Source organism: Pseudophryne corroboree, chromosome 7, assembly GCF_028390025.1.
Source record: "Pseudophryne corroboree isolate aPseCor3 chromosome 7, aPseCor3.hap2, whole genome shotgun sequence".
Classification (NCBI taxonomy): domain Eukaryota; kingdom Metazoa; phylum Chordata; class Amphibia; order Anura; family Myobatrachidae; genus Pseudophryne; species Pseudophryne corroboree.
This window is the reverse complement of record NC_086450.1, coordinates 490037544-490060805: the sequence shown is the minus strand read 5'-3', so window position 1 is coordinate 490060805 and position 23262 is coordinate 490037544. Positions and strand designations below refer to the sequence as shown.

The window sequence follows — 23262 nt, the reverse complement described above, 5'->3', positions numbered from 1 at the left end:
TCTATTATATATCTACTACATTGTGCAATACCATTCTTTCTCGTTTAGCCTGTTCTTCTTTGGCAAGCTGGACCTTTGAAACCAGATGTTTGAGCCTGTAGGCCGGTATGAGCTGGTCTTTGGGACAGGTGCTCCGGCACTCCGGGCAGAGGTATTCCTGTGGCTGCGCGGTGGCCCAGTAGTCGGTAATGCAGGCTCTGCAGAAGGTGTGTCCGCAGGTGATAGAGACCGGGTCGGCGAGCTCCTGGAGACACACAGAACACGTAATATCCTCTTCTAGCTTGGAGAAGCCAGCAGCCGCTTCCATGACAGTCCTAATGCAGATATATTCAGGGAAATGTGTCATTATACAAGTGAAGGTACACAAATCAGAACAAACTACTAACACTAACAGAGACACACAAACATTCACAGCGCTGCTCGAAAGTGCGTATACTCTTCAGAATTTTCAGGATTTCTACATACAGAATTAGTAAAAGATATACTGTATATAGTTACTAGAGATGAGCGGGTCTGGTTCTCCGAGAACCGGACCCACCCGAACTTTGGAACCCAAGTCCGGATCCGAGTCCGGCTCGGGACTTCCTGCCATACTTGCACACCAAATTGAGGTCGAACGTCATCACCCCGCTGTTGGATTCTCGCAGGATTTGTATTCTATAAAGGTCCGCGGTGATCGGCGCCATACTCCCTCCGGCTTTGGAGAGTGTACTGGATGGATGTGTCCGTCTTAGAACTGTGTTGTCTGGCGTAGGGCGGGTGCTGTATCTGAAAGGAGTGCTCTCTCACTCTGCTGTATCTGAAAGGGGCGCTCTCTCTGTCTACTGTATCTGAAAGGGGTGCTCTCTCTCTGTCTACTGTATCTGAAAGGGGTGCTCTCTCTGTCTGCTGTATCTGAAAGTAGTGCTCTATCTGTCTGCTGTATCTGAAAGGAGTGCTCTCTCTGTCTGCTGTATATGAAAGGGGTACTCTATCTGTCTGCTGTATCTGAAAGGGGTGCTCTCTCTGCCTGCTGTATCTGAAAGGAGTGCTCTATCTGTCTGCTGTGTCTGAAAGGGGTGCTCTCTCTGTCTGCTGTATCTGAAAGGGGTGCTCTCTCTGCCTGCTGTATCTGAAAGGAGTGCTCTATCTGTCTGCTGTATATGAAAGGAGTGCTCTCTCTGCCTGCTGTATCTGAAAGGAGTGCTCTCTCTGTCTGCTGTATCTGAAAGGAGTGCTCTATCTGTCTGCTGTCTCTGAAAGGGATGCTCTCTCTGTCTGCTGTATATGAAAGGGGTGCTCTATCTGTCTGCTGTATCTGAAAGGGATGCTCTCTCTGTCTGCTGTATATGAAAGGAGTGCTCTCTCTGTCTGTTGTATCTAAAAGGGGTGCTCTCTCTGCTGTATCTGAAAGGAGTGCTCTCTCTGCCTGCTGTATCTGAAAGGAGTGCTCTCTCTATCTGCTGTATATGAAAGGGGTGCTCTATCTGTCTGCTGTATCTGAAAGGAGTGCTCTCTCTGTCTGCTGTATCTGAAAGGGGTGCTCTCTCTGTCTGCTGTATATGAAAGGGGTGCTCTCTCTGTCTGCTGTATATGAAAAGGGTGCTCTCTCTCTCTGCTGTATATGAAAGTGGTGCTCTCTCTGTCTGCTGTATCTGAAAGGAGTGCTCTCTCTGTCTGCTGTATCTGAAAGGAGTGCTCTCTCTCTCTCTGCTGTATCTGAAAGGGGTGCTCTCTCTGCCTGCTGTATATGAAAGGGGTGCTCTCTCTGTCTGCTGTATCTAAAAGGGGTGCTCTCTCTGTCTGCTGTATCTGAAAGGGGTGCTCTCTCTGTGTGCAGTATCTGAAAGTGGTGCTCTCTCTGTCTGCTGTATATGAAAGGAGTGCTCTCTCTGCCTGCTGTATCTGAAAGAAGTGCTCTCTCTGTCTGCTGTATCTGAAAGAAGTGCTCTCTCTGTCTGCTGTATCTGAAAGGGGTGCTCTCTCTACCTGCTGTATATGAAAGGAGTGCTCTCTCTGCCTGCTGTATCTGAAAGAAGTGCTCTCTCTGTCTGCTGTATCTGAAAGGGGTGCTCTCTCTATCTGCTGTATATGAAAGGTGTGCTCTATCTGTCTGCTGTATCTGAAAGGAGTGCTCTCTCTGTCTGCTGTATATGAAAGGGGTGCTCTATCTGTCTGCTGTATCTGAAAGGGGTGCTCTCCCTGTCTGCTGTATCTGAAAGGGGTGCTCTCTCTGTCTGCTGTATCTGAAAGGGATGCTCTCTCTGTCTGCTGTATATGAAAGGAGTGCTCTATCTGTCTGCTGTATATGAAAGGAGTGCTCTCTCTGCCTGCTGTATCTGAAAGGAGTGCTCTCTCTATCTGCTGTATATGAAAGGGGTGCTCTATCTGTCTGCTGTATCTGAAAGGGGTGCTCTCTCTGTCTGCTGTATCTGAAAGGGGTGCTCTCTCTGTCTGCTGTATCTGAAAGGAGTGCTCTCTCTGTCTGCTGTATCTGAAAGGGGTGCTCTCTCTGTCTGCTGTATCTGAAAGGGGTGCTCTCTCTGTCTGCTGTATATGAAAGGGGTGCTCTCTCTCTCTCTGCTGTATATGAAAGTGGTGCTCTCTCTGTCTGCTGTATCTGAAAGGAGTGCTCTCTCTGTCTGCTGTATCTGAAAGGAGTGCTCTCTCTCTCTCTGCTGTATCTGAAAGGGGTGCTCTCTCTGCCTGCTGTATATGAAAGGGATGCTCTGCTGTATCAGTCCAGGCGGGGTGCTCTGTCTGTTGTATCTGAAAGGGGTGATCTGTGCGTCATAACCGGCCCTAACCAATATGATGCCCTAGGCAAGATTTTGGCTGGTGTCCCCTAGCACCACCGCTAGTTCCACCTCTGAACCTGCGCCCTTTTCCCAGCACCATCACCCCCCACCAATAGCAGCCCTTTTTGTTTTCCTTCCCCCTTTAATTTAAATAAGAACAGTGTGCACGTTCGGCGCACAGCCCAAAAAGGCATGAGTTTTTGCTGGCAAGGGGCACGGCCACACATTAGTACCCCCAATTCAAATTATGCCTCACAGTAGTGCAACTTTATTCACAATTTATCATACGATAGTGTCCCTTATTCACATTACATAACACAGTAGTACCACTTTACCTTATATACGTTACTTCTCACAGTAGTGCCCCTTATTCACATAACATCTTACTGAATTGCTCCTTATTCACATTACACCACACCATATTGCTCTTTATTCTCATACAGTAACACCACACCATGTTGCTCCTTATTCACATTAGACCACACAGTAGTGCCCTTTCTAAATGTTACACCACACAGTAGATCACCTTATACACATAATGCCACACATTAGTAATGCATTTATACAAATAATACTACACAGTAATGTCCCTTGCACATATGACACACATTATTAATGTTCTTATAAACATAATGCACCTTACACAGTATGCCAACCCTTATTAATGCCCCTGTACACATAATTTCCCTTACACATATGCAGCACATTGTTAATGCCCTTATACACATAATGACACACAATGTCCCTTACACATATGCTGCACATTATTAGTACCCTTATACACATAATGACACACATAGTCCCCCTTACACATATGTTACACAGTATTAATGCCATTATACAAATAATGACACATATAGTTCCTGGCGTGAGTCAGCTGGCAGTTCTGCTAATGTCGGGTGCCTATTTTTATGAAAATGCATCTTATTTGCATTGAATTGTGGCTATGATGCACAAGCAGCTTCTGCTGATTAAAATGATATGCAGCATGCCTATATACTGTGTGAGACTGTGGCTGTATCTGCATACGAAATGCTACACACAGAATATAGGCATGTCGCATATCATTTTAATCAGCAGAAGCTGCTTGTACCCCTAGGCATATCAGATGCCCTAGGCAATTGCCTAGTTTGCCTATGCCTAAGGCCGACTCTGCTGTGCATCCATCCAGGGACTCCACCCCAGTGTAAAATTGAAATAATAAAATCTAAAAATAAAAAGTCTAAAAATCTAATTATAAAAAAATATGTTTTTTGTGTTTGTGCTGTACCCCTGTGTACTATACAATTTTTATTTTATTTTCATAAGTACTGTGACACTGCCGGTCAGACTGCAGTATAGTATTATTTCATACTCATACACCTATTGTGTGACACTGTTGGTGAAGGTCAACTGCAGTGTTCGAATACTATTTCTGAGGCACACATGTATTGTGTGACGCTGTGGGTGACGGTGGTACCACAGTAATATATCTTATTTCCTACTCATACGTGTATTGTGCAACACTGTTGGTGAATTTAAACCGCAGTGTTTAATTACTATTCCTAGTGGGTGGGCAGGCCCAAGGACAATTGAATTTCTTTGCTTTATGCGGGTTATCCAGGTTTGTTAGCATATCAAAAAAGTTAGCAATTGGGCAAAACCATGGGGGTCATTCCGCGTTGATCGCATGGTAGCAGTTTTTTGCAGCCGTGCGATCAGATAGACGTCGCCTATGAGGGAGTGTATTTTAGCTGTGCAAGTGTGCGATCGCTTGTGCAGAGAGCTGTGCAAAAAGGTTTTGTGCAGTTTCTGAGTAGCTCTAAACTTACTCAGCCGCTGCGATCAATTCAGCCTGTCAGGTCCCGGAATTGACGTCACACACCCGCCCCGCAAACACCTGGGCATGCCTGCATTTGCCACAACACTCCCAGAGAATGGACAGTTGCCACCCAGAAACCCAGTAAGGATGTTAACCACACTTATATGTCACCTGCAGCGCATTCATCAATAGTCATTGTCATGTTCAGAAACTTTGGGTAAGAGCGTAAGCAGTCCAGTGACACCTAAATCCCTTCTTCCTGTTATACCCAAGCTCCTGCAAGCCACACCACCAACTCCCTCATCGTCAATATCCTCCTCAGTCAGGAACGTCGGTAGTCCTGCAGGCCATGTCACTGGCATGACTGACGAGTCCTCTCCTAACCAGGATTCCACCAGAGGATCCTTGAGTGGTACGCCTATTGCTGCTGCTTCTGTTGTTGCTGCTGGGAGTTGATCGTCATCCCTGAAAGGAAGTCGGAAGACCACTTGTACTACTTCCAGTAAGCAATTGACTGTCCAACAGTCCTTTGTGAGGAACATGAAATATGACAGCAGTCATCCTGTTGCAAAGCGGATAACTGAGGCCATAACAACTATGCTGATGTTAGACGTGCGTCTGGTATCCGCCATTAGTGCAGTGGGATTTAGACAGTTGATGGACGTATTCTGTCCACGGTACCAAATCCCGTCTAGATTCCGCTTCACTAGGCAAGTGATTCCCGGACTGTACAGGGACATTAAGAAAAGTGTTCTCAAAAATGCAGTTGTAACCACTATCCACTTAACCACGGACATGTGCACAAGTGGAACAGGGCAAACTAAGGACTATATAACTGTGACAGCCCACTGCGTAGATATATTGCCTTCCACAGGAACAATAGCAGCAGCAGTGGCACCAGTAGCAGCATCTCACAAACGCCAGCTCATTCCTAGGCAGGCTATGCGGTGTATTAGACATTTCTGTAAGAGGCACACAGCTGAGAACCTCTTACAATGTCTTACCCTACTTAAACGGCCTCTGTGCTGCAGGATCAGGCATGGGCTGAGACCCCGACTGTCCCAAGGCTTCAGCTTTATCCAACCTTTTATGTAAGCAGTTTACATTATCATTTAACACCTTCCACATATCCATCCAATCAGGTGTCGGCGACGTCGGCGGAGACACCACATTCATCTGCACCTGCTCTGCTTCCACATAGCCTTCCTCGTCAAACATGTCGACACAAGCGTACCGACACACCACACACACAGGGGATGCTCTATTTGAGGACAGAACCCCCACAAGGCCCTTTGGAGAGACAGAGAGAGAGTTTGCCAGCACACACCCCAGCGCTATATGATCCAGGAAAAAACACAGTAACTCAGTGTTTACCCAGTAGCTGCTACATATACTGATATTGCGCTAAATTTATGTGCCCCCCCTCTCTTTTTACCATCTTTCTACTGTGAATCTGCAGTGGAGAGCCTGGGGAGCTTCTCTCAGCGGAGCTGTGGAGAGAAAATGGCGTTGGTGAGTGCAGAGGAAGAAGCCCAGCCCCCTCAGCGGCGGGCTTCTGTCCCGAGATTTTGTGTAAAATAATGGCGGGGGCTCATGCATATATACAGTGCCCAACTGTATATATGCTCTTTTATGCCGAGGTACTTAATTGCTGCCCAGGGCACCCCCCCCCCCCCCCGCGCGCCCTGCGCCCTACAGTGACCGGAATGTGCGGGTTTAATGTGGGAGCAATGGCGCACAGCTGCATTGCTGAGCGCTACCTCATATGAAGACTGGAGTCTTCTGCCACCGCTTGCGAAGTCTTCTTGCTTCTCACGCCGGTTTCTGTCTTCTGGCTCTGCGAGGAGGACGGCGGCGCGGCTCCGGGATCGGACGACCAAGGGTGAGTTCCTGTGTTCGATCCCTCTGGAGCTAATGGTGTCCAGTAGCCTAACAAGCATGACCTATCTACAGTGAGTAGGGCTGCTTCTCTCCCCTCAGTCCCACGTAGCAGAGAGTCTGTTGCCAGCAGAAGCTCTCTGAAAATAAAAAACCTAACTAAAATACTTTCTTATTAGCAAGCTCAGGAGAGCTCACTAAAATGCACCCAGCTCGTCCGGGCACAGATTCTAACTGAGGTCTGGAGGAGGGGCATAGAGGGAGGAGCCAGTGCACACCAGTAGTACTAAATCTTTCCTAAAGTGCCTTGTCTCCCGCGGAGCCCGTCTATTCTCCATGGTCCTTACGGAGTCCCCAGCATCCACTACGGACTACGAGAAATAGATTTACCGGTGAGTAAAATCTTATTTTCTGTAAGAGACACACCGTTGAGAACCTCTTATAGAAACTGAGGGACATCATCGCACAATGGCTTACCCTACAAGGACTCTCCTGGGGATTTGTGATATCTGACAACGCCACCAATCAGGGCCGAAACTAGGGGGGGGGCTAGGGGGGCAGGCGACCTGGGCGCCGGATTGGAGGGGGCGCCGAGACCCCCTAACACCCTCTCCCTATGCGCCAGTGCCGTTTCATGTGGCGGGCGAGCCGTGCAACCGCACGCCCGCCGCGGCACTTCTTTGTACTTTGAAACCCCCTTCTCCCTCCTCCCGAGTGCCCAGCTCGGGGGGCGGGGGTTTCGCGGAATGACGCGATTGCGTCGTGACGTCACGACGCAAACGCGTCATTCCACGAAACCCCGCCCCCCGAGCTGGGCACTCGGGAGGAGGGAGAAGGGGGAGCCGCGCAGACGAGGAGGGAGAGGCGGCTGAAGAGCGGCGAGAACCGCTTCAAATGTAAGTCAGCCCCTCTCCCTCCCTCTCTCTCTCTCTCTCTCTCTCTCTCTCTCTCCCTCCCTCTCCCCACCACCTGCCGGAATGTGTAAAATGGGGACCTGTGCCTGCCGCAATGTGTAAAATGGGGACACTTTTTCCTGCCGCAATGTGTAAAATGGGGACACTTTTTCCTGCCGCAATGTGTAAAATGGGGACACTTTTTCCTGCCGCAATGTGTAAAATGGGGACACTTGCCAGCGTACTGTGTAAAATGGGGACACGTGCCTGCCGCAATGTGTAAAATGGGGACACTTTTTCCTGCCGCAATGTGTAAAATGGGGACACTTTTTCCTGCCGCAATGTGTAAAACGGGGACACTTGCCAGCGTACTGTGTAAAATGGGGACACGTGCCTGCCGCAATGTGTAAAATGGGGACACTTTTTCCTGCCGCAATGTGTAAAATGGGGACACCTGTCTGCCGCAATGTGTAAAATGGGGTCACCTGTCTGCCGCAATGTGTAAAATGGGGTCACCTGTCTGCCGCAATGTGTAAAATGGGGACACTTTTTCCTGGATATGAAATTTATCTTAGAAAAGGCAATTTTTCAGGTAGAAAAAGTTCTGAAAGAGATATATATATATATATATATATATAATATTTATATTCATTTATTTATTTTAAATTGTTTAATTTTTTAAATTTTTTTATTTATTTATTGTAAAATATATATTTTTTTTGGGGGGGGTCGTTCAATCCTATACATCCACCTATTATATAGGCAAAGGAGGGGGAATGCACCTGACTCAAGTGCAGTGGAGAATGATTTCCGTCTTGTGCAAGGTTCTCCAACCCTTCAAACTTGCCACACGTGAAGTCAGTTCAGACACTGCCAGCTTGAGTCAGGTCATTCCCGTTATCAGGCTTTTGCAGAAGCAGTGTTACGCACACCAGTGCTAACAGGAGTATACCGGTGTATGAACAGAGAGGGAAGCGAAGCAAACGAACTCACAGACAGTATAACATAACATACACAGGAGGTGATGGAATAACTAATAAACACAAAGTGAACGGAGAAGCCCAAAGGCTCAGGAACTGGGTGTCTCCCTAGTGTCTGGAATGCTCAGATGGAATAGAGCGGACAATGAAGCGAGATGTATGATTTAACATGTGGAGCACCCGAAATGATGTTGCTAAGAGCAACAGAAAAAAAACCCAAAGGGTTACCAACGGGTGTGGGAATAAACTCCTTGGTCAGAGATAGTAATATAGACACCTTGGGGTATATTTACTAAGCTCCCGATTTTGACCGAGATGCCGTTTTTTCATCAAAGTGTCATCTCGGTAATTTACTAAACACTAATCACGGCAGTGATGAGGGCATTCGTAATTTTTTGCAAGTCCAAGTAAAAAATTACGAATGAATACACCATCGGTCAAAACGCGGCTGTTTAAGTATGAATCTCGGTCATTTACTAAGAAGTGCAAAGCAAAAAAACACAAAACACTGCCGTGAAAAATTACAACTCGTAAAAAAGTCCTAAAAAAAAACAGACCTGCTTTTTTTTATCCGTGATTTGAGATGCATGCAGGGATCCATGAGATCCGTGCATGTATATCAGTGGGAAGGGGTGTGAAAGTGCTTATTTTTGCTTAAAAAATTGCGTGGGGTCCCCCCTCCTAAGCATAACCAGCCTCGGGCTCTTTGAGCCGATCCTGGTTGCAGAAATATGGGAAACAAAATGACAGGGGTTCCCCCATATTTAAGCAACCAGCATCGGGCTCTGCGCCTGGTCCTGGTCCCAAAAATACGGGGGACAAAAAGAGTAGGGGTCCCCCGTATTTTTAAAACCAGCACCGGGCTCCACTAGCTGGACAGATAATGCCACAGCCGGGGGTCACTTTTATACAGCGCCCTGCGGCCGTGGCATCAAAAATCCAACTAGTCATCCCTGGCCGGGGTACCCTGGGGGAGTGGGGACCCCTTCAATCAAGGGGTCCCCCCCCCCAGCCACCCAAGGGCCAGGGGTGAAGCCCGAGGCTGTCCCCCCCCATCCAATGGGCTGCGGATGGGAGGGCTGATAGCCTTTGTTGTAAAATAAAAGATATTGTTTTTAGTAGCAGTACTACAAGTCCCAGCAAGCCTCCCCCGCATGCTGGTACTTGGAGAACCACAAGTACCAGCATGCGGCGGAAAAACGGGCCCGCTGGTACCTGTAGTACTACCACTAAAAAAATACCCAAAAAAAGACAAGACACACACACCGTGAAAGTATAATTTTATTACTTACATACACACATACATACATACTTACCTATGGTCCCACGCAGGTCGGTCCTCTTGTCCAGTAGAATCCAAGGGAACCTGTTGAATAAATTATACTCACGAGATCCAGGGGTCCAGGCTCCTCGGCAAATCCAGGGTTAATCCACGTACTTGCCAAAAATAAAAAAACGGTGTCCCGACCACGAACTGAAAGGGGACCCATGTTTGCACATGGGTCACCTTTCCCCGAATGCAAGAAACCCACTTTGCCTTCTGGCTAAGTGGGTTTCTTCAGCCAATCAGGGAGCGCCACGTTGTAGCACTCTCCTGATCAGCTGTGTGCTCCTGTCTTCACTGACAGGCAGCACACGGCAGTGTTACAATGTAGCGCCTATGCGCTACATTGTAACCAATGATGGGAACTTTCTGCTCAGCGGTGACGTCACTTTAGGTCAACCGCAGGGCAGAAAGTTCCCATCATTGGTTACAATGTAGCGCATAGGCGCTACATTGTAACACTGCCGTGTGCTGCCTGTCAGTGAGGACAAGAGCACACAGCCGATCAGGAGAGTGCTACAACGTGGCACTCCCTGATTGGCTGAAGAAACCCACTTAGACAGAAGTCAGAGTGGGTTTCTGGCATTCGTGGAAAGGAGTCCCATGTGAAAACATGGGGCCCCTTTCAGTTCGTGGCTCGGCTTTCCGTTTTCTTATTTTATGCAAGTACGTGGATTACCCCTGGATTTCCCGAGGAGCCTGGACCCCTGGATCTCGTGAGTATAATTTCTTCAACAGGTACCCCTTGGATTCTACTGGAGAAGAGGACCGACCTGCGTGTGAACATAAGGTAAGTATGTATGTATGTTTGTGTGGATGTATGTAATAAATCTTTACTTTCACGGTGTGTGTGTCTTGTCTTTTTTTGGGTATTTTTTTAGTAGTAGTACTACAGGTACCAGCGGGCCCGTTTTTCCGTCGCATGCTGGTACTTGTGGTTCTCCAAGTACCAGCATGCGGGGGAGGCTTGCTGGGCCTTGTAGTACTGCTACTAAAAACAATATCTTTTCTTTTACAACAAAGGCTATCAGCCTCCCCATCCGCAGCCCATTGGATGGGGGGGGACAGCCTCGGGCTTCACCCCTGGCCCTTGGGTGGCTGGGGGGGGGGGACCCCTTGATTGAAGGGGTCCCCACTCCCCCAGGGTACCCCGGCCAGGGGTGACTAGTTGGATTTTTGATGCCACGGCCGCAGGGCACTATATAAAAGTGACCCCCGGCTGTGGCATTATCTGTCCAGCTAGTGGAGCCCGGTGCTGGTTTTAAAAATACGGGGGACCCCTACTCTTTTTGTCCCCCGTATTTTTGGGACCAGGACCAGGCGCAGAGCCCGATGCTGGTTGCTTAAATATGGGGGAACCCCTGTCATTTTTTTCCCCATATTTTTGCAACCAGGATCGGCTCAAAGAGCCCGAGGCTGGTTATGCTTAGGAGGGGGGACCCCACGCATTTTTTTTTATTATTTTACAGTGTTTAATTAAAAAAAAAACAAAAAAAAAAACCCAGCACGGATCACACAGATCCGGCCGAGATTGATTGTAAAAAAAGTCGGCAGTGTTTTGCTTATAACTGCCGTAAAAATAAGTAAAAAACCACGAATGACATCGACATCGGAAGAAAAGAAAAACCCGAATACGACAGCTTAGTAAATCCATCGTAATTAATTCAAAAAGTTGCAGTTTTACACTGTCGATGTCAGTCGTGATTGAACTTGAACATGATTCTGAAAATTACGAATCTTAGTAAATAAACCCCAAGGAGAGTATCCACAATCCTAACCCCCACTTGCAGGGCACAGGTTCAGCTTACTGCCACTAAACTGACACCTGGACGCCCTGCACAGTGAGGGAGGATTAAGCAAGCAGGTCTGAGAGTACAGCCGCAAACCTACTGGGTTCACAGAATAGCAAAAGAACCCCAGCAGGTTAAACAACTGACTCCAGTCTTACTGCTAGGTCCGGATTGGCAGAATGAAGTACCGAATCCCAAGGCCTATTTGCAGTAAGCAACAAGTAAATACAAAATCACACAGTACTAGAAAACTCTCTGGAACTGACTAACAAACAAAGATTCAGCAGCATTTGCCTAGCCTGAGAGGAGGGTTTATATAGCAGGGGCTGTCCACGCCCCACTCAGACCTCACAGACTGTGAGCACAAAACCAGCGCCGGATTCCCTGCCGTGCACAGAGCCTGTAACCACTGCACAGTAAAAACCCGGACCGGAGTATCAGCTGCGCTCAGGTTACTTCGCTAACACTTGCCTCCCAGTTGCCATGGCGACGTGGCAGCACAGAGCAGGAGATCCTAACAGTACCCTCCCTCTGACGAGGGGTCAAATAACCCCTACCACCGGGTTTATCGGGGAACTGCGAGAAGAAAGAGCGTATCAGTCTGGGGGCATGAAGATCACAACTGTGCACCCACGACCGCTCCTCCGGGCCATACCCCTTCCAGTGCACCAAAAATGACAGCCGACCCCGAACCATCTTGGAGTCAAGAACCCTTTCAACCACAAACTCCCTCTGACCCCTGTATCAGAAGAGGAGAAGGTCTTCCACTGAAAGAAGGATTACTAACCGCCAGTTTTAAAAGAGAACAATGAAATGTTTTATTGATACCCAATGAACGGGGCAGATCTAACTGAAATGCCACCGGATTGATAACCCTGGTGATCTTATAAGGGCCGATGAACCGGGGGCCTAACTTATGAGATGGCTGTCTCAACTTCAAATTCTTGGTGGACAACCAGACGAAGTCTCCTAATTTGAAGCTGAAGGGCCTTCTCCGCTTATCAAAAACCCTTTTGGTCACTAATGACACAGACACAAGGGCTTTCTTCACTTTCCTCAAAATACCCCTAAGGGCCGAAACCACAGAGGAACCACCAGGCGAGGAATCCAGGGGGTCAAAAGAATTGGCCTTAGGATGATGCCCATACACACAAAGGAAGGGAGAGATCCCTGTAGCAGAGTGAGCCGCGTTGTTATAGGCAAACTCCGCCATGGACAGATGAGTAACCCAGTCAGTATGACACTTGGAGACATAACACCTGAGGAACTGCTCCAAGGACTGGTTCACCCTCTCAGTCTGCCCATTAGACTGTGGATGGTAGCCTGACGACAAGCTCACAGAAATCTGGAGATCAGAACAAAATGCCCTCCAGAATTTGGCCACAAACTGGGATCCACGGTCAGAGACCACATCAAGTGGCAACCCGTGGAGGCGCACAACATGCTGCATAAATAACTCAGACAGGCGTCTGGCCGATGGCAACCCAACCAGTGGAACGAAATGTGCCATCTTCGTAAACCTGTCAACGACAACCCAAATGGCTGTCATCCCCGAGGATTTGGGCAAATCCACAACAAAATCCATGGAAATGTGGGACCTCCATGGCTTAGATGGAATGGAGAGTGGATGTAATGGGCCGACAGGAACCCCTCTAAGAGTTTTATTTCGGGCACAAACGTCACATGCCCGAACCCACTGATCCACATCCCTAGCCACCGAGGGCCACCACACCGCCCTAGACAGCAACTCCCGAGTTCTGGCAATACCCGGATGCCCTGCCGACCTCTTGGTATGGAATTCCAGGAACACTCGCTGTCTTAACCTAGGAGGCACAAACAAGAGACCTACCGGAAGGTCTGGAGGAGCCTGCTCCTGTGCTCTAAGGACTAATGACAAGAGGTCCTGTGTAATACCCACTTTAATACATGATGGGGACACAATGGTCAATGGCTCCTCAGTGGTCTGTTGGACTGGAGCAAAACTCAGCGAGAGCGCATCAGCCTTGATGTTTTTTGACCCAGGGCGATATGTTATCAAAAAGTTAAAGCGAGCAAAAAACAAAGCCCATCGTGCCTGCCTGGCATTGAGCCGCTTCGCTGACTCCAAATATGCCAGATTCTTATGGTCGGTGAGAATTGAGACCACAAACTTAGCCCCCTCAAGCCAGTGTCTCCACTCCCCGAGTGCATCCTTTATAGCCAACAATTCCCGGTTACCCACATCATAATTCATCTAGGCAGACGAAAATTTACGGGAAAAGTAAGCACAGGGATGAAGGCGATTATCAGACACCCCCATCTGAGAGAGCACTGCCCCAATACCTATCTCAGAGGCATCCACTTCTACCACAAAAAGACGCTCTGGATCTGGGTGTCGCAGCACCTTGGCCGAGACAAATGCCCTTTTGAGACGGGCAAAGGCCGCTTTGGCCTCACAAGACCAGTGAGCAACATCCGCCCCTTTCTTAGTGAGTGCCACCAAGGGGGCCACTATAGACGAAAATCCAGCGATAAATCGTCTGTAAAAATTCGCAAAGCCCAGAAAACGCTGAAGCGCCTTCAAACTAGTGGGCTGCACCCAATCCAGGACTGCCTGTACCTTAGAACCCTCCATTTGGAAACCTTCTGAGGAGATAATATACCCTAGAAATGCGATTTGCTGGACTTCAAATTCGCACTTCTCCAGCTTCGCCCCAAGCTGGTGGTTTCTGAGTTTCTGGAGGACTAAGCGTACATGCTTCCGATGTTCCTCCAGGGAATGGGATAAGATTAGGATGTCATCTAGATAAACAACTAAGAGTCTATCCAAATATTCCCTGAGCACATCGTTCATGAATTCCTGGAAGACTGCCGGGGCATTAGAGAGCCCAAAAGGCATCACCAAATATTCATAATGCCCTGAGTGGGTATTAAAGGCAGTCTTCCATTCATCCCCCTCTCTTATTCGGATTAGATTGTAAGCACTGCGTAGGTCAATCTTAGAAAAAATGGTGGCAGTACGAAGCTGGTCAAACAAAACCGAAATGAGAGGCAGTGGGTACGAGATTTTAATCGTGATACGGTTCAATTCCCTGAAGTCGATGCAGGGTCGCAACGAACCGTCCTTTTTACCCACGAAGAAGAACCCCGACCCAACTGGGGACTGTGAGGGTCTGATAAATCCCTTAGACAAGTTCTCCTGAATGTACTCTGCCATAGCCTGAGTCTCAGGACGTGACAGGGAGTACAACCTGCTCTTGGGAAGCTTAGTATCCGGCAACAAGTCAATGGCACAGTCATAGGGGCGATGGGGAGGTAGTACCTCCGCAACTTTTTTGGAGAACACATCCGCAAAATCTGCATAACATCCTGGCAATCCTGGCAAACTTAGCTGCGAGAGCCTGACTGGAAGGCTCAAGCAACTCCTGAAACAATCACTACCCCAACTCAAGAATCTCCCCAGAGACCCAGTCAAATTGAGGGTTATGGGCCCTTAACCAGGGTAACCCCAAAACCAATGGGGCAAAAGAACAGACAGTCACATAGAAAGACAATTTTTCAGAGAGTGTGGCTCCAGTAAACAAAGGAATTTGGCCGGTGCAGGAGGTAATTTTACCCTGGGACAATGGTTCCCCGTTTAACCCACAGATCTCAATCTCTGATGCCAAAGGTACTGAGGGAACAGAGTGTTCCAGGGCGAATTGACGGTCCATGAAAACCCCATCGGCCCCACTGTCAACAAAGGCCTCAGTCTTGACAGTTTGGCCGAGGATCTCCAAAGTCACCGGAATGAGAAAAGTCTTTTTGGGAAATTTGGGAAATTCTGACTTCTGGCCTGACAGGATATTTCCCATCACCCTCAGGCCCTGAAGTTTTCCGGCTTTTCTGGGCATGATACTACAACATGACCTTTATTCCCACAGTACAAACACAAACCCTGCTGTCTCCTCCGCGTCTTCTCACGCGAGGAGAGGCGGGTAGCCCCAATCTGCATAGGCTCCTCAGAGTCTGAGGTTCCCTTGGGAAAAAAGGAAACTGCGGTCTCCCTTTCAAGCCTACGCTCTCTCAGCCGTCTATCCACCCGGATGGATAACTGCATGAGCTGATCTAAGCTATCAGGCGAGGGATATTGTACCAGTTGGTCCTTTATCTGGTCAGAAAGGCCCCTTCGGTACTGGTTTCTCAGGGCTGGGTCATTCCACAGGGTATCATGAGCCAACCTCCGAAACTCCATACTGTAAACCTCAGCTGGCCGTCGCCCTTGCTTAAGGACCGTAATCTGAGCCTCGGCTGAAGCCATCTTGTCAGGGTCATCATACAACATGCCCAATGCCGTAAAAAAAGCATCAACACTTTTAAGCGACGGACAGTCAGGCTGCAACCCGTATGCCCAGACCTGTGGGTCTCCTTGTAGAAAGGAAATCACCATGCCCACCCGCTGAATCTCCGACCCAGAAGACTGGGGCCTAAGCCTGAAATATAGCTTACAGCTCTCCTTGAAACAAAAGAACTGCAAGCGATCTCCAGAAAAACAATCCGGGAGATTTACTTTCGGCTCCTTAACCCCTGAACTTGCCGCTGCTGGTGCGGGAGCTCCGCATTTTAATGGACATCTCATTAAATTGTTGAGTCAGGACTTGCACTTTGAGGGATATGCTCCATATTCCCACAAAATGTCAAAAGTAGGAAGGCTGCTGAATATGTTACGCACACCAGTGCTAACAGGAGTATACCGGTGTATGAACAGAGAGGGAAGCGAAGCAAACGAACTCACAGACAGTATAACATAACATACACAGGAGGTGATGGATAAACTAATAAACACAAAGTGAACGGAGAAGCCCAAAGGCTCAGGAACTGGGTGTCTCCCTAGTGTCTGGAATGCTCAGATGGAATAGAGCGGACAATGTAGCCAGATGTAGTGATTTAACATGTGGAGCACCCGAAATGATGTTGCTAGTAGCAACAGAAAAAAAACCCAAAGGGTTACCAACGGGTGTGGGAATAAACGCCTTGGTCAGAGATAGTAATATAGACACAAGGAGAGTATCCACAATCCTAACCCCCACTTGCAGGGCACAGGTTCAGCTTACTGCCACTAAACTGACACCTGGATGCCCTGCACAGTGAGGGAGGATTAAGCAAGCAGGTCTGAGAGTACAGCCGCAAACCTACTGGGTTCACAGAATAGCAAAAGAACCCCAGCAGGTTAAACAACTGACTCCAGTCTTACTGCTAGGTCCGGATTGGCAGAATGAAGTACCGAATCCCAAGGCCTATTTGCAGTAAGCAACAAGTAAATACAAAATCACACAGTACTAGCTAACTCTCTGGAACTGACTAACAAACAAAGATTCAGCAGCATTTGCCTAGCCTGAGAGGAGGGTTTATATAGCAGGTGCTGTCCACGCCCCACTCAGACCTCACAGACTGTGAGCACAAAACCAGGACCGGAGTATAAGCTGCGCTCAGGTTACTTCGCTAACACTTGCCTCCCGGTTGCCATGGCGACGTGGCAGCACAGAGCAGGAGATCCTAACAAGCATTTGGAGAAATTGAAGGAGGAGCTAAGACGGAACGATTCCGGTAAGTATGTGGACTTGAGGATGGAGCCCTTCATTTGCTTTGCTTCATTCAAGGGTGGTCAATCTGTTGAAATCAGATCACTACATTTTGGCCACTGTGCTCGATCCTAGGTTTAAAGCCTACATTGTATCGCTTTTCCCAGCAGACACAAGTGTGCAGAGGTGCAACGACCTGCTGGTGAAAAAAATTGTCAACTCAAGCAGAACGTGATCCGTCAACAGCTCCTCCTTCACTTTCTCCCGGAACTGGGGCTGCAAGGAAAAGGATAAGATTTCCTAGCACACCCGCTGGTGGTGATAAAGGGCAGTCTGGAGCAAGTGCTGACATCTGGTCCGGACTGAAGGACCTGCCAACGTCTACTGACATGTCTACTGTCACTGCATATGATTCTGTCACCATTTAAAGAATGGTGGAGGATTATATGAGTGACCGCATCCAAGTAGGCACGTCAGACAGTCCGTACGTATACTGGCAGGGAAAAGAGGCAATTTGGAGACCCTTGCACAAATTGGCTTTGTTTTACCTAAGTTGCGCCCCCTCCAGTGTGTACTCCGAAAGAGTGTTTAGTGCAGCTGCTCACCTTGTCAGCAATCGGTGTACAAGGTTGCTTCCAGAAAATGTGGAGAAGGTGATGTTCATCAAAATGAATTATAATCAATTCCTACTCGGAGACATTCACCAGCAGCAATTGCCTCCAGAAAGTACACAGGGACCTGAGATTATGGATTCCAGTGGGGACGAATTAATAATCTGTGAGGAGGGGGATGTACACAGTGAAAGGGGTGAGGAATCAGAGGATGATGAGGAGGAGGTGGACATCTTGCCTCTGTAGAGCCAGTTTGTGCAAGGAGAGATTGATTGCTTCTTTTTTGGTGGGGGCCCAAACCAACCAGTCATTTCATTCACAGTCGTGTGGCAGACCCTGTCACTGAAATGATGGGTTCGTTAAAGTGTGCATGTCCTGTTTATACAACATAAGGGTGGGTGGGAGGGCCCAAGGACAATTCCATCTTGCACCTCTTTTTTCTTAAAATTTTCTTTGCATCATGTGCTGTTTGGGGACTATTTTTTGAAGTGCCATCCTACCTGACACTGCAGTGCCACTCCTAGATGGGCCAGGTGTTTGTGCCGCCCACTAGTGTCACTTAGCTTAGCCATCTAGCTACAGTACCTTGGTGCAACCTTTTGGCCTAAATATAACGGGCCTAATTCAGACCTGATCGTAGATCTGCTAAATTTAGCACATCTACGATCAGGAACACTGACATGTGGGGGTACGTCCAGCACAGGGCTAGTCCACCCCGCATGTCTGTCCCTGCCCCGTCGCACAAGTACAAAAGCATCGCACAGTGACGATGCTTTTGTACTTGAAGAGTAGCTCCCTGGCAGCGCAGCTTCTGAGCTACATGCCGGTGTGCTGGTCGCAGCAGTTGTGGGTACGTCGCGGCCTGCCCCCCACATGGTCTGGGCACACCTGCATTGCCCGGACTGCGCCGACTAAACGCCGCTGGCCCGCCCCCTCCCGCCCAGCGACCGCCTCTGCCTGTCAATAAAGGCAGAGGTGATCGCAGGGCTGAGACAGCCGTCAGCTGTCTGGCATGCGCCGACGCACTGCTGCGGTGGTGAATGCGCAGTTCAGTCCTGATTGGATGATGTGCGAAAATGCACAGCACCGATCAGGTCTGAATTAGGCCCAATATCTTTCCGAAAAAAATGGCCGCTGCGCCATTTTTCCGGAGACTTGCGCATGCACTGTAGACTCTGGCACTTTGCCAGAGTATCTAGCGCTCAGAGCGCTAACTGCGCTGCTGATACCTACGGGACGGGAGAGGAGGGGCCCACACCTGGAGACTGCACACGGGTCCCCTCCTCTCGAGATATGCCCCTGACTGAAAATGAATAGAAATTAATGTTATTGAGGTTAATAATACTGTAGGAACAAAAAAATCAAAAACCCAAATTCTGTAATTTTAGTTGTTTTTATGGTTTGTTTGTTTTTCAAAAAAATCCAGATCAAAAACCAAAACCAAAACCTGAAAAGTGTCCGGTGCACGTCTCTAGATTTTAGCTGTTGTAATGATAAAAAAATAAAATAAATCCAAAACAGAAACGAGATGGGATCCGGTCTGAAGATCGACAGTGTCTAGGTCGACAATGTTTAGGTCGACCACTATAGGTCGACAGTCACTAGGTCGACTTTCTAGGTCGACATGTGCTAGGTCGACAGGTCTAAAGGTCGACATGAGTTTTTCACATTTTTTTTTTTTTCATACTTAACGATCCACGTGGACTACGATTGGAACGGTAAAGTGTGCCGAGCGAAGCGGTAGCAGAGCGAAGGCACCATGCCCGAAGCGAAGCGAGCCATGCGAGGGGACGCGGTGCACTAATTTGGGATCCCGGTCACTCTACGAAGAAAACGACACAAAAATAAATAAAAATCCTCATGTCGACCTTTAGACCTGTCGACCTAGAAACCCTGTCAACCTTCCATCCATGTCGACCTAGTGACTGTCGACCTATAGTGGTCGACCTAAACACTGTCGATAAAACGAACCACACCCAAACGAGATACAGATCTAAAGCAAGAACCCAAAACCTGCGCTTTGGGCCGGCGCACACCCCTAACAGTTACAACGTGCAACCTCTAGGTGTAGTGTGGAATGAATAATGATTGCTAGTATGCACACAATAGTTTTACTAAATGGAGATACAGTATGTAATATACAGTATATGTACTATTATATATCTGTAATATAACCAGATGCTCTGTATACTCCCTGTCATACTGTATATCTGTTGCACCTTTATAATGATGCTATCTCCTATATAATAGCCCAGATCTGTGACTTTGTGACTCATTTGCTAATGCTGGGCGGAGTCACAACACTGGGCGGAGTTAGTCAAATGAGTCACAGATCTGGGCAAATCTATAGGAGACTATGGGCATGGCACAGGCAGGGGTGCATACCTCCCAGCTTTCTTCAGGCAGAATGAGGGACACGCGCTGTGAAAATGGGGCGTGGTCAACGAAAAGGGTGGCGTGGCTTCACAGGAGGGCCCCCGTTTTCGTCAGTGAGGGGGCATGCCCAGCGCTCTGTGAGCTGCTGGCATGCCTCCAGGGGCGGATTATGAGTCCGGGGGGCCCAGGGCACTTGAGACAAAGGAGCCCTATCTCATTGCTGTGCCTGCTGTGGGGAAGGGGACGTGACCTAATCGCGGGACGCTTTCCTCGCACCCTAATGCAAATTCCAGGATTTTTTTTATATATGGAATTTTGGCCCCTCATCTAGGGGTAAATCCAGAGGAGGTGGTTGTTCCCCCCTACACACCCGCACAGGTAGAAGAAAGCATGGAGACTGCTGCCTCCCTGCAACACCACAGACCTGCCAACACGCAGCAGCATGTGCTGACTGTAGCACAATGCTGCTGCTGTTGCTGGCAGGACGGGGGGGGGGGGGAGCTTCTGAGCTGGGACAGAGCTACTCCAGCCAGGGGGCCCCCGAAAACTGTGGGTCCCACGGTACGTATTCCCTGGCCCCCCCTTAATCCGGCTCTGCTGCCGGAACCCCGGGACAGTTGGGAGGTATGGGGGTGTGTGAGGGGTATGTCATACAGACAGACGGGCATCGACTCACTGTGTGCTTAACCCCCCACATCAGCATACTCAGCAGGGTCTCTCTGGGGAGGAGGAGCGTCACTTTCTGGCACACTCCACGCTTCTTAGCTGCAGTTTTGTGGGGCACCTGCCGCTGTGCAGGTTCCGTACTGCCTCTGTTATCTCCCGCCCCGGCAACCCCACCGCTACCTGCAGTGCTGCCGCCCGCAGTGAGGTGCGCCCAGCTCCTTCACACACTTTAGCCAGCGGGTAGCGCTGCAGAAGTCCGAGCTGCTTGCAGGCTCCGACCCCCTCCTCCCTCCAGCCGCAGCGTCTCCTGGCAGCTAACCAGTCAGTCACTCCCAGTCTCCCCTTACCACAGTGCCCGGCAGCTGCGCGAGGTCTGCGGTGTGTGACTGAGGAGGGGGGAAGGGATGCGGACGGGCAGATGAAGCAGGACTCCAGCCTGAGAGAGTCAGCCATGCCAAGTCTCCACCAGCAGCAGATCCCAACAGGTTGGAGTGGAACAGCAGCAGCCAGCAGCAGTGACTCCGGTATGACACATCTGTCTGTCACCACTGTTTTTTCCCTAATACCAATCTCTCACGTGCCCTGTGTTCTGTCATGTCCCTGTCACCCCTGGCCTTCCCCTTTCATCCTTATCCTGGCCCTTTCACCCTTATGCTGGCCCTGTTACCCCTATCCTGGCCCTGTCACCCCTGTCCTTACCCTGTCAATCCTACACTGGCCCTGTCACCCCTGTCCTGGTCCTGCCGCCCCTACCCTGGCCCTGTCATTTCTGTCCTAGCCCCGCCGCCCCTGTCCTGGCCCCGTCACCCCTGTCCTTGCCCCGTCACCCCTGTCCTTGTCCCGTCATGCCTGTCCTGGCCCTGTCACCACTGTCCTTGCCATGTCACCCCTGTCCTGACCCTGTCACCCCTGTCCTGGCCCCGTCACCCCTGTTCTGACCCTGTCACTCCTGTCCTGGGCCTGTTACTGCATGCCCTCCAACTACCTTTTTGGCAGGTACAGTACCCGCAGCGCCTCCAGACCCCTCCTCAATGCACCACACCTCCGCACCTTCCCCTCCACCACATGCGGCACTCCACCCCTCCCCCACACGCTGTGCCTCTAGACCCCCTAAACCCCCCGTGGCTCCCACTCCTCCGCCCCTCCACCACCCACAGCACCTCCAAACCCCCTCCACCATCCACCCCCCATATATGTCTCCCCCCACACTTGCCACCCTCCACCCGCAGCATCTGCAGACACCCCCCACCATCTGTGGTCCCCCCTCCTCATCCATCCCTCCCCCACCCATGGCACCCCCGCACCTGCCCCTCCACCACCTGCAGCACCTCCGGACCCCCTTCCCCATTCGCCGCACCACCTGTACCTGCCCCTCCCCTACCCACGGCGCCTCTGGACCTCCTACCCCACCCCCGGCACCCCCGCCCCTTCCCATCCCACAGCACCTGCAGAACCCTTCACCCATCCTCAACATCCCCGCACCTGCCCCTCTCCCACCCGTGGCACCCCTGCCACTCCCCCACCTACAGTGCCTCCGGACCCCTCCCCCATCTGCAGCCCCCACTCCTCTGCCCCTCCCCCACCGGCAGCACCTCCCGACCCCTCCCCATCCGGGCCCCCCTGCTTCCACCCCCCCTCCACCCGCAGCATCTACAGACACCCTCCTGCATCCGCATTCCCCCCCGCACTCGCTACATTCTGTACATCGTGCCCTGCAGGTGCTGTTCACGCCGTTGCAAGGGGCTGCGCCTCCTTCAACATCGCACGCCCTTTCATTGTGCAATATTAACCACTAACAAAGGAATGCAGGTAATACTCCAAATAATACAAATATTGATACCCCAGAAAGGCATGCAAGGGTTAAGGGGGCGTAGCCCCTTACGACAGTGTGAAGAGCGCCCGTAGGGCGTGATGAAGCACATAGTGTGCTGATATTAACTTATTTTAATAAGACCTAGAAATGAAATTGACATGGTAATTGTTTCATATACATAGTGTAAGAGTTGCTTCCTGTTTGTTGTTAGCGCGCTGCAGAAAACTACTATCTTGTATACTTGTATCTGAGTCTGAGAACGTCACCATCCTAATGCTATGGTACAATACAGTCAGCCCTGTGCAGAACCTTGTGCCCATCCCTCCACCCTCTCACACCCTGTAATAATAGCGGACATTCTGTGTACTCACCTCGCCCTCCGTGTCTCATTCTTTAGTCAGCTCTGTCGTTGTTCTCTGGTATATATAGTGTCACAATACAGAAAGTGAAAGTGTTTGTGTCCCATCATCCAATCACATTGCAGACCACTCATCAGTTAAACAGACAGGTCCTTGGGGAAAGTACAGCACACAGCTTGTCTCTCTGCAGTCAGGACTCTCTGTAGTGAAGAGGAGAAAGAAACGTTTTACAGGAGCACTACTTACAAATAAATAATTAAAAAAATGTGTTCAATCCAATAAAAAGACACTTAAAGGGGGCTATTCAATTGTTTGAAAAGTCGGTTGGGTGTCTGTCTATTAGATAGGAAAAAACAGTCTCCCAACTGACTGTTCAAACATTTGAATCTCCCCCAAAGAATCCAGTGAAAACTTCAAACGAGATAAGGTGAACTATATACAGAGTGGTGCATAT

At 49.5% G+C, this 23262-nt stretch overlaps 1 protein-coding gene across 2 annotated transcripts in view; it reads right to left on the bottom strand.

Moving 5' to 3' along the window:
* The window catches only part of LOC134945701 (RING finger protein 112-like), a 68195-nt gene extending 45269 nt beyond the window's left edge, over nucleotides 1-22926 (bottom strand). Inside the window, exons 1-2 of one of the 2 annotated variants that reach the window (XM_063935147.1) lie at nucleotides 22821-22926; nucleotides 32-314 (exon numbers count right to left, since the gene is read on the bottom strand). In XM_063935147.1, the coding sequence (XP_063791217.1) occupies nucleotides 32-307 (276 nt within the window). In that variant the 5' untranslated portion in view covers nucleotides 308-314; nucleotides 22821-22926. Of the gene's footprint in view, nucleotides 1-31; nucleotides 315-4749; nucleotides 4776-22820 lie in introns of those variants that run through there. The other variant, XM_063935146.1, reaches the window with a different exon arrangement.
* Nucleotides 22927-23262: the final 336 nt, after the last annotated feature.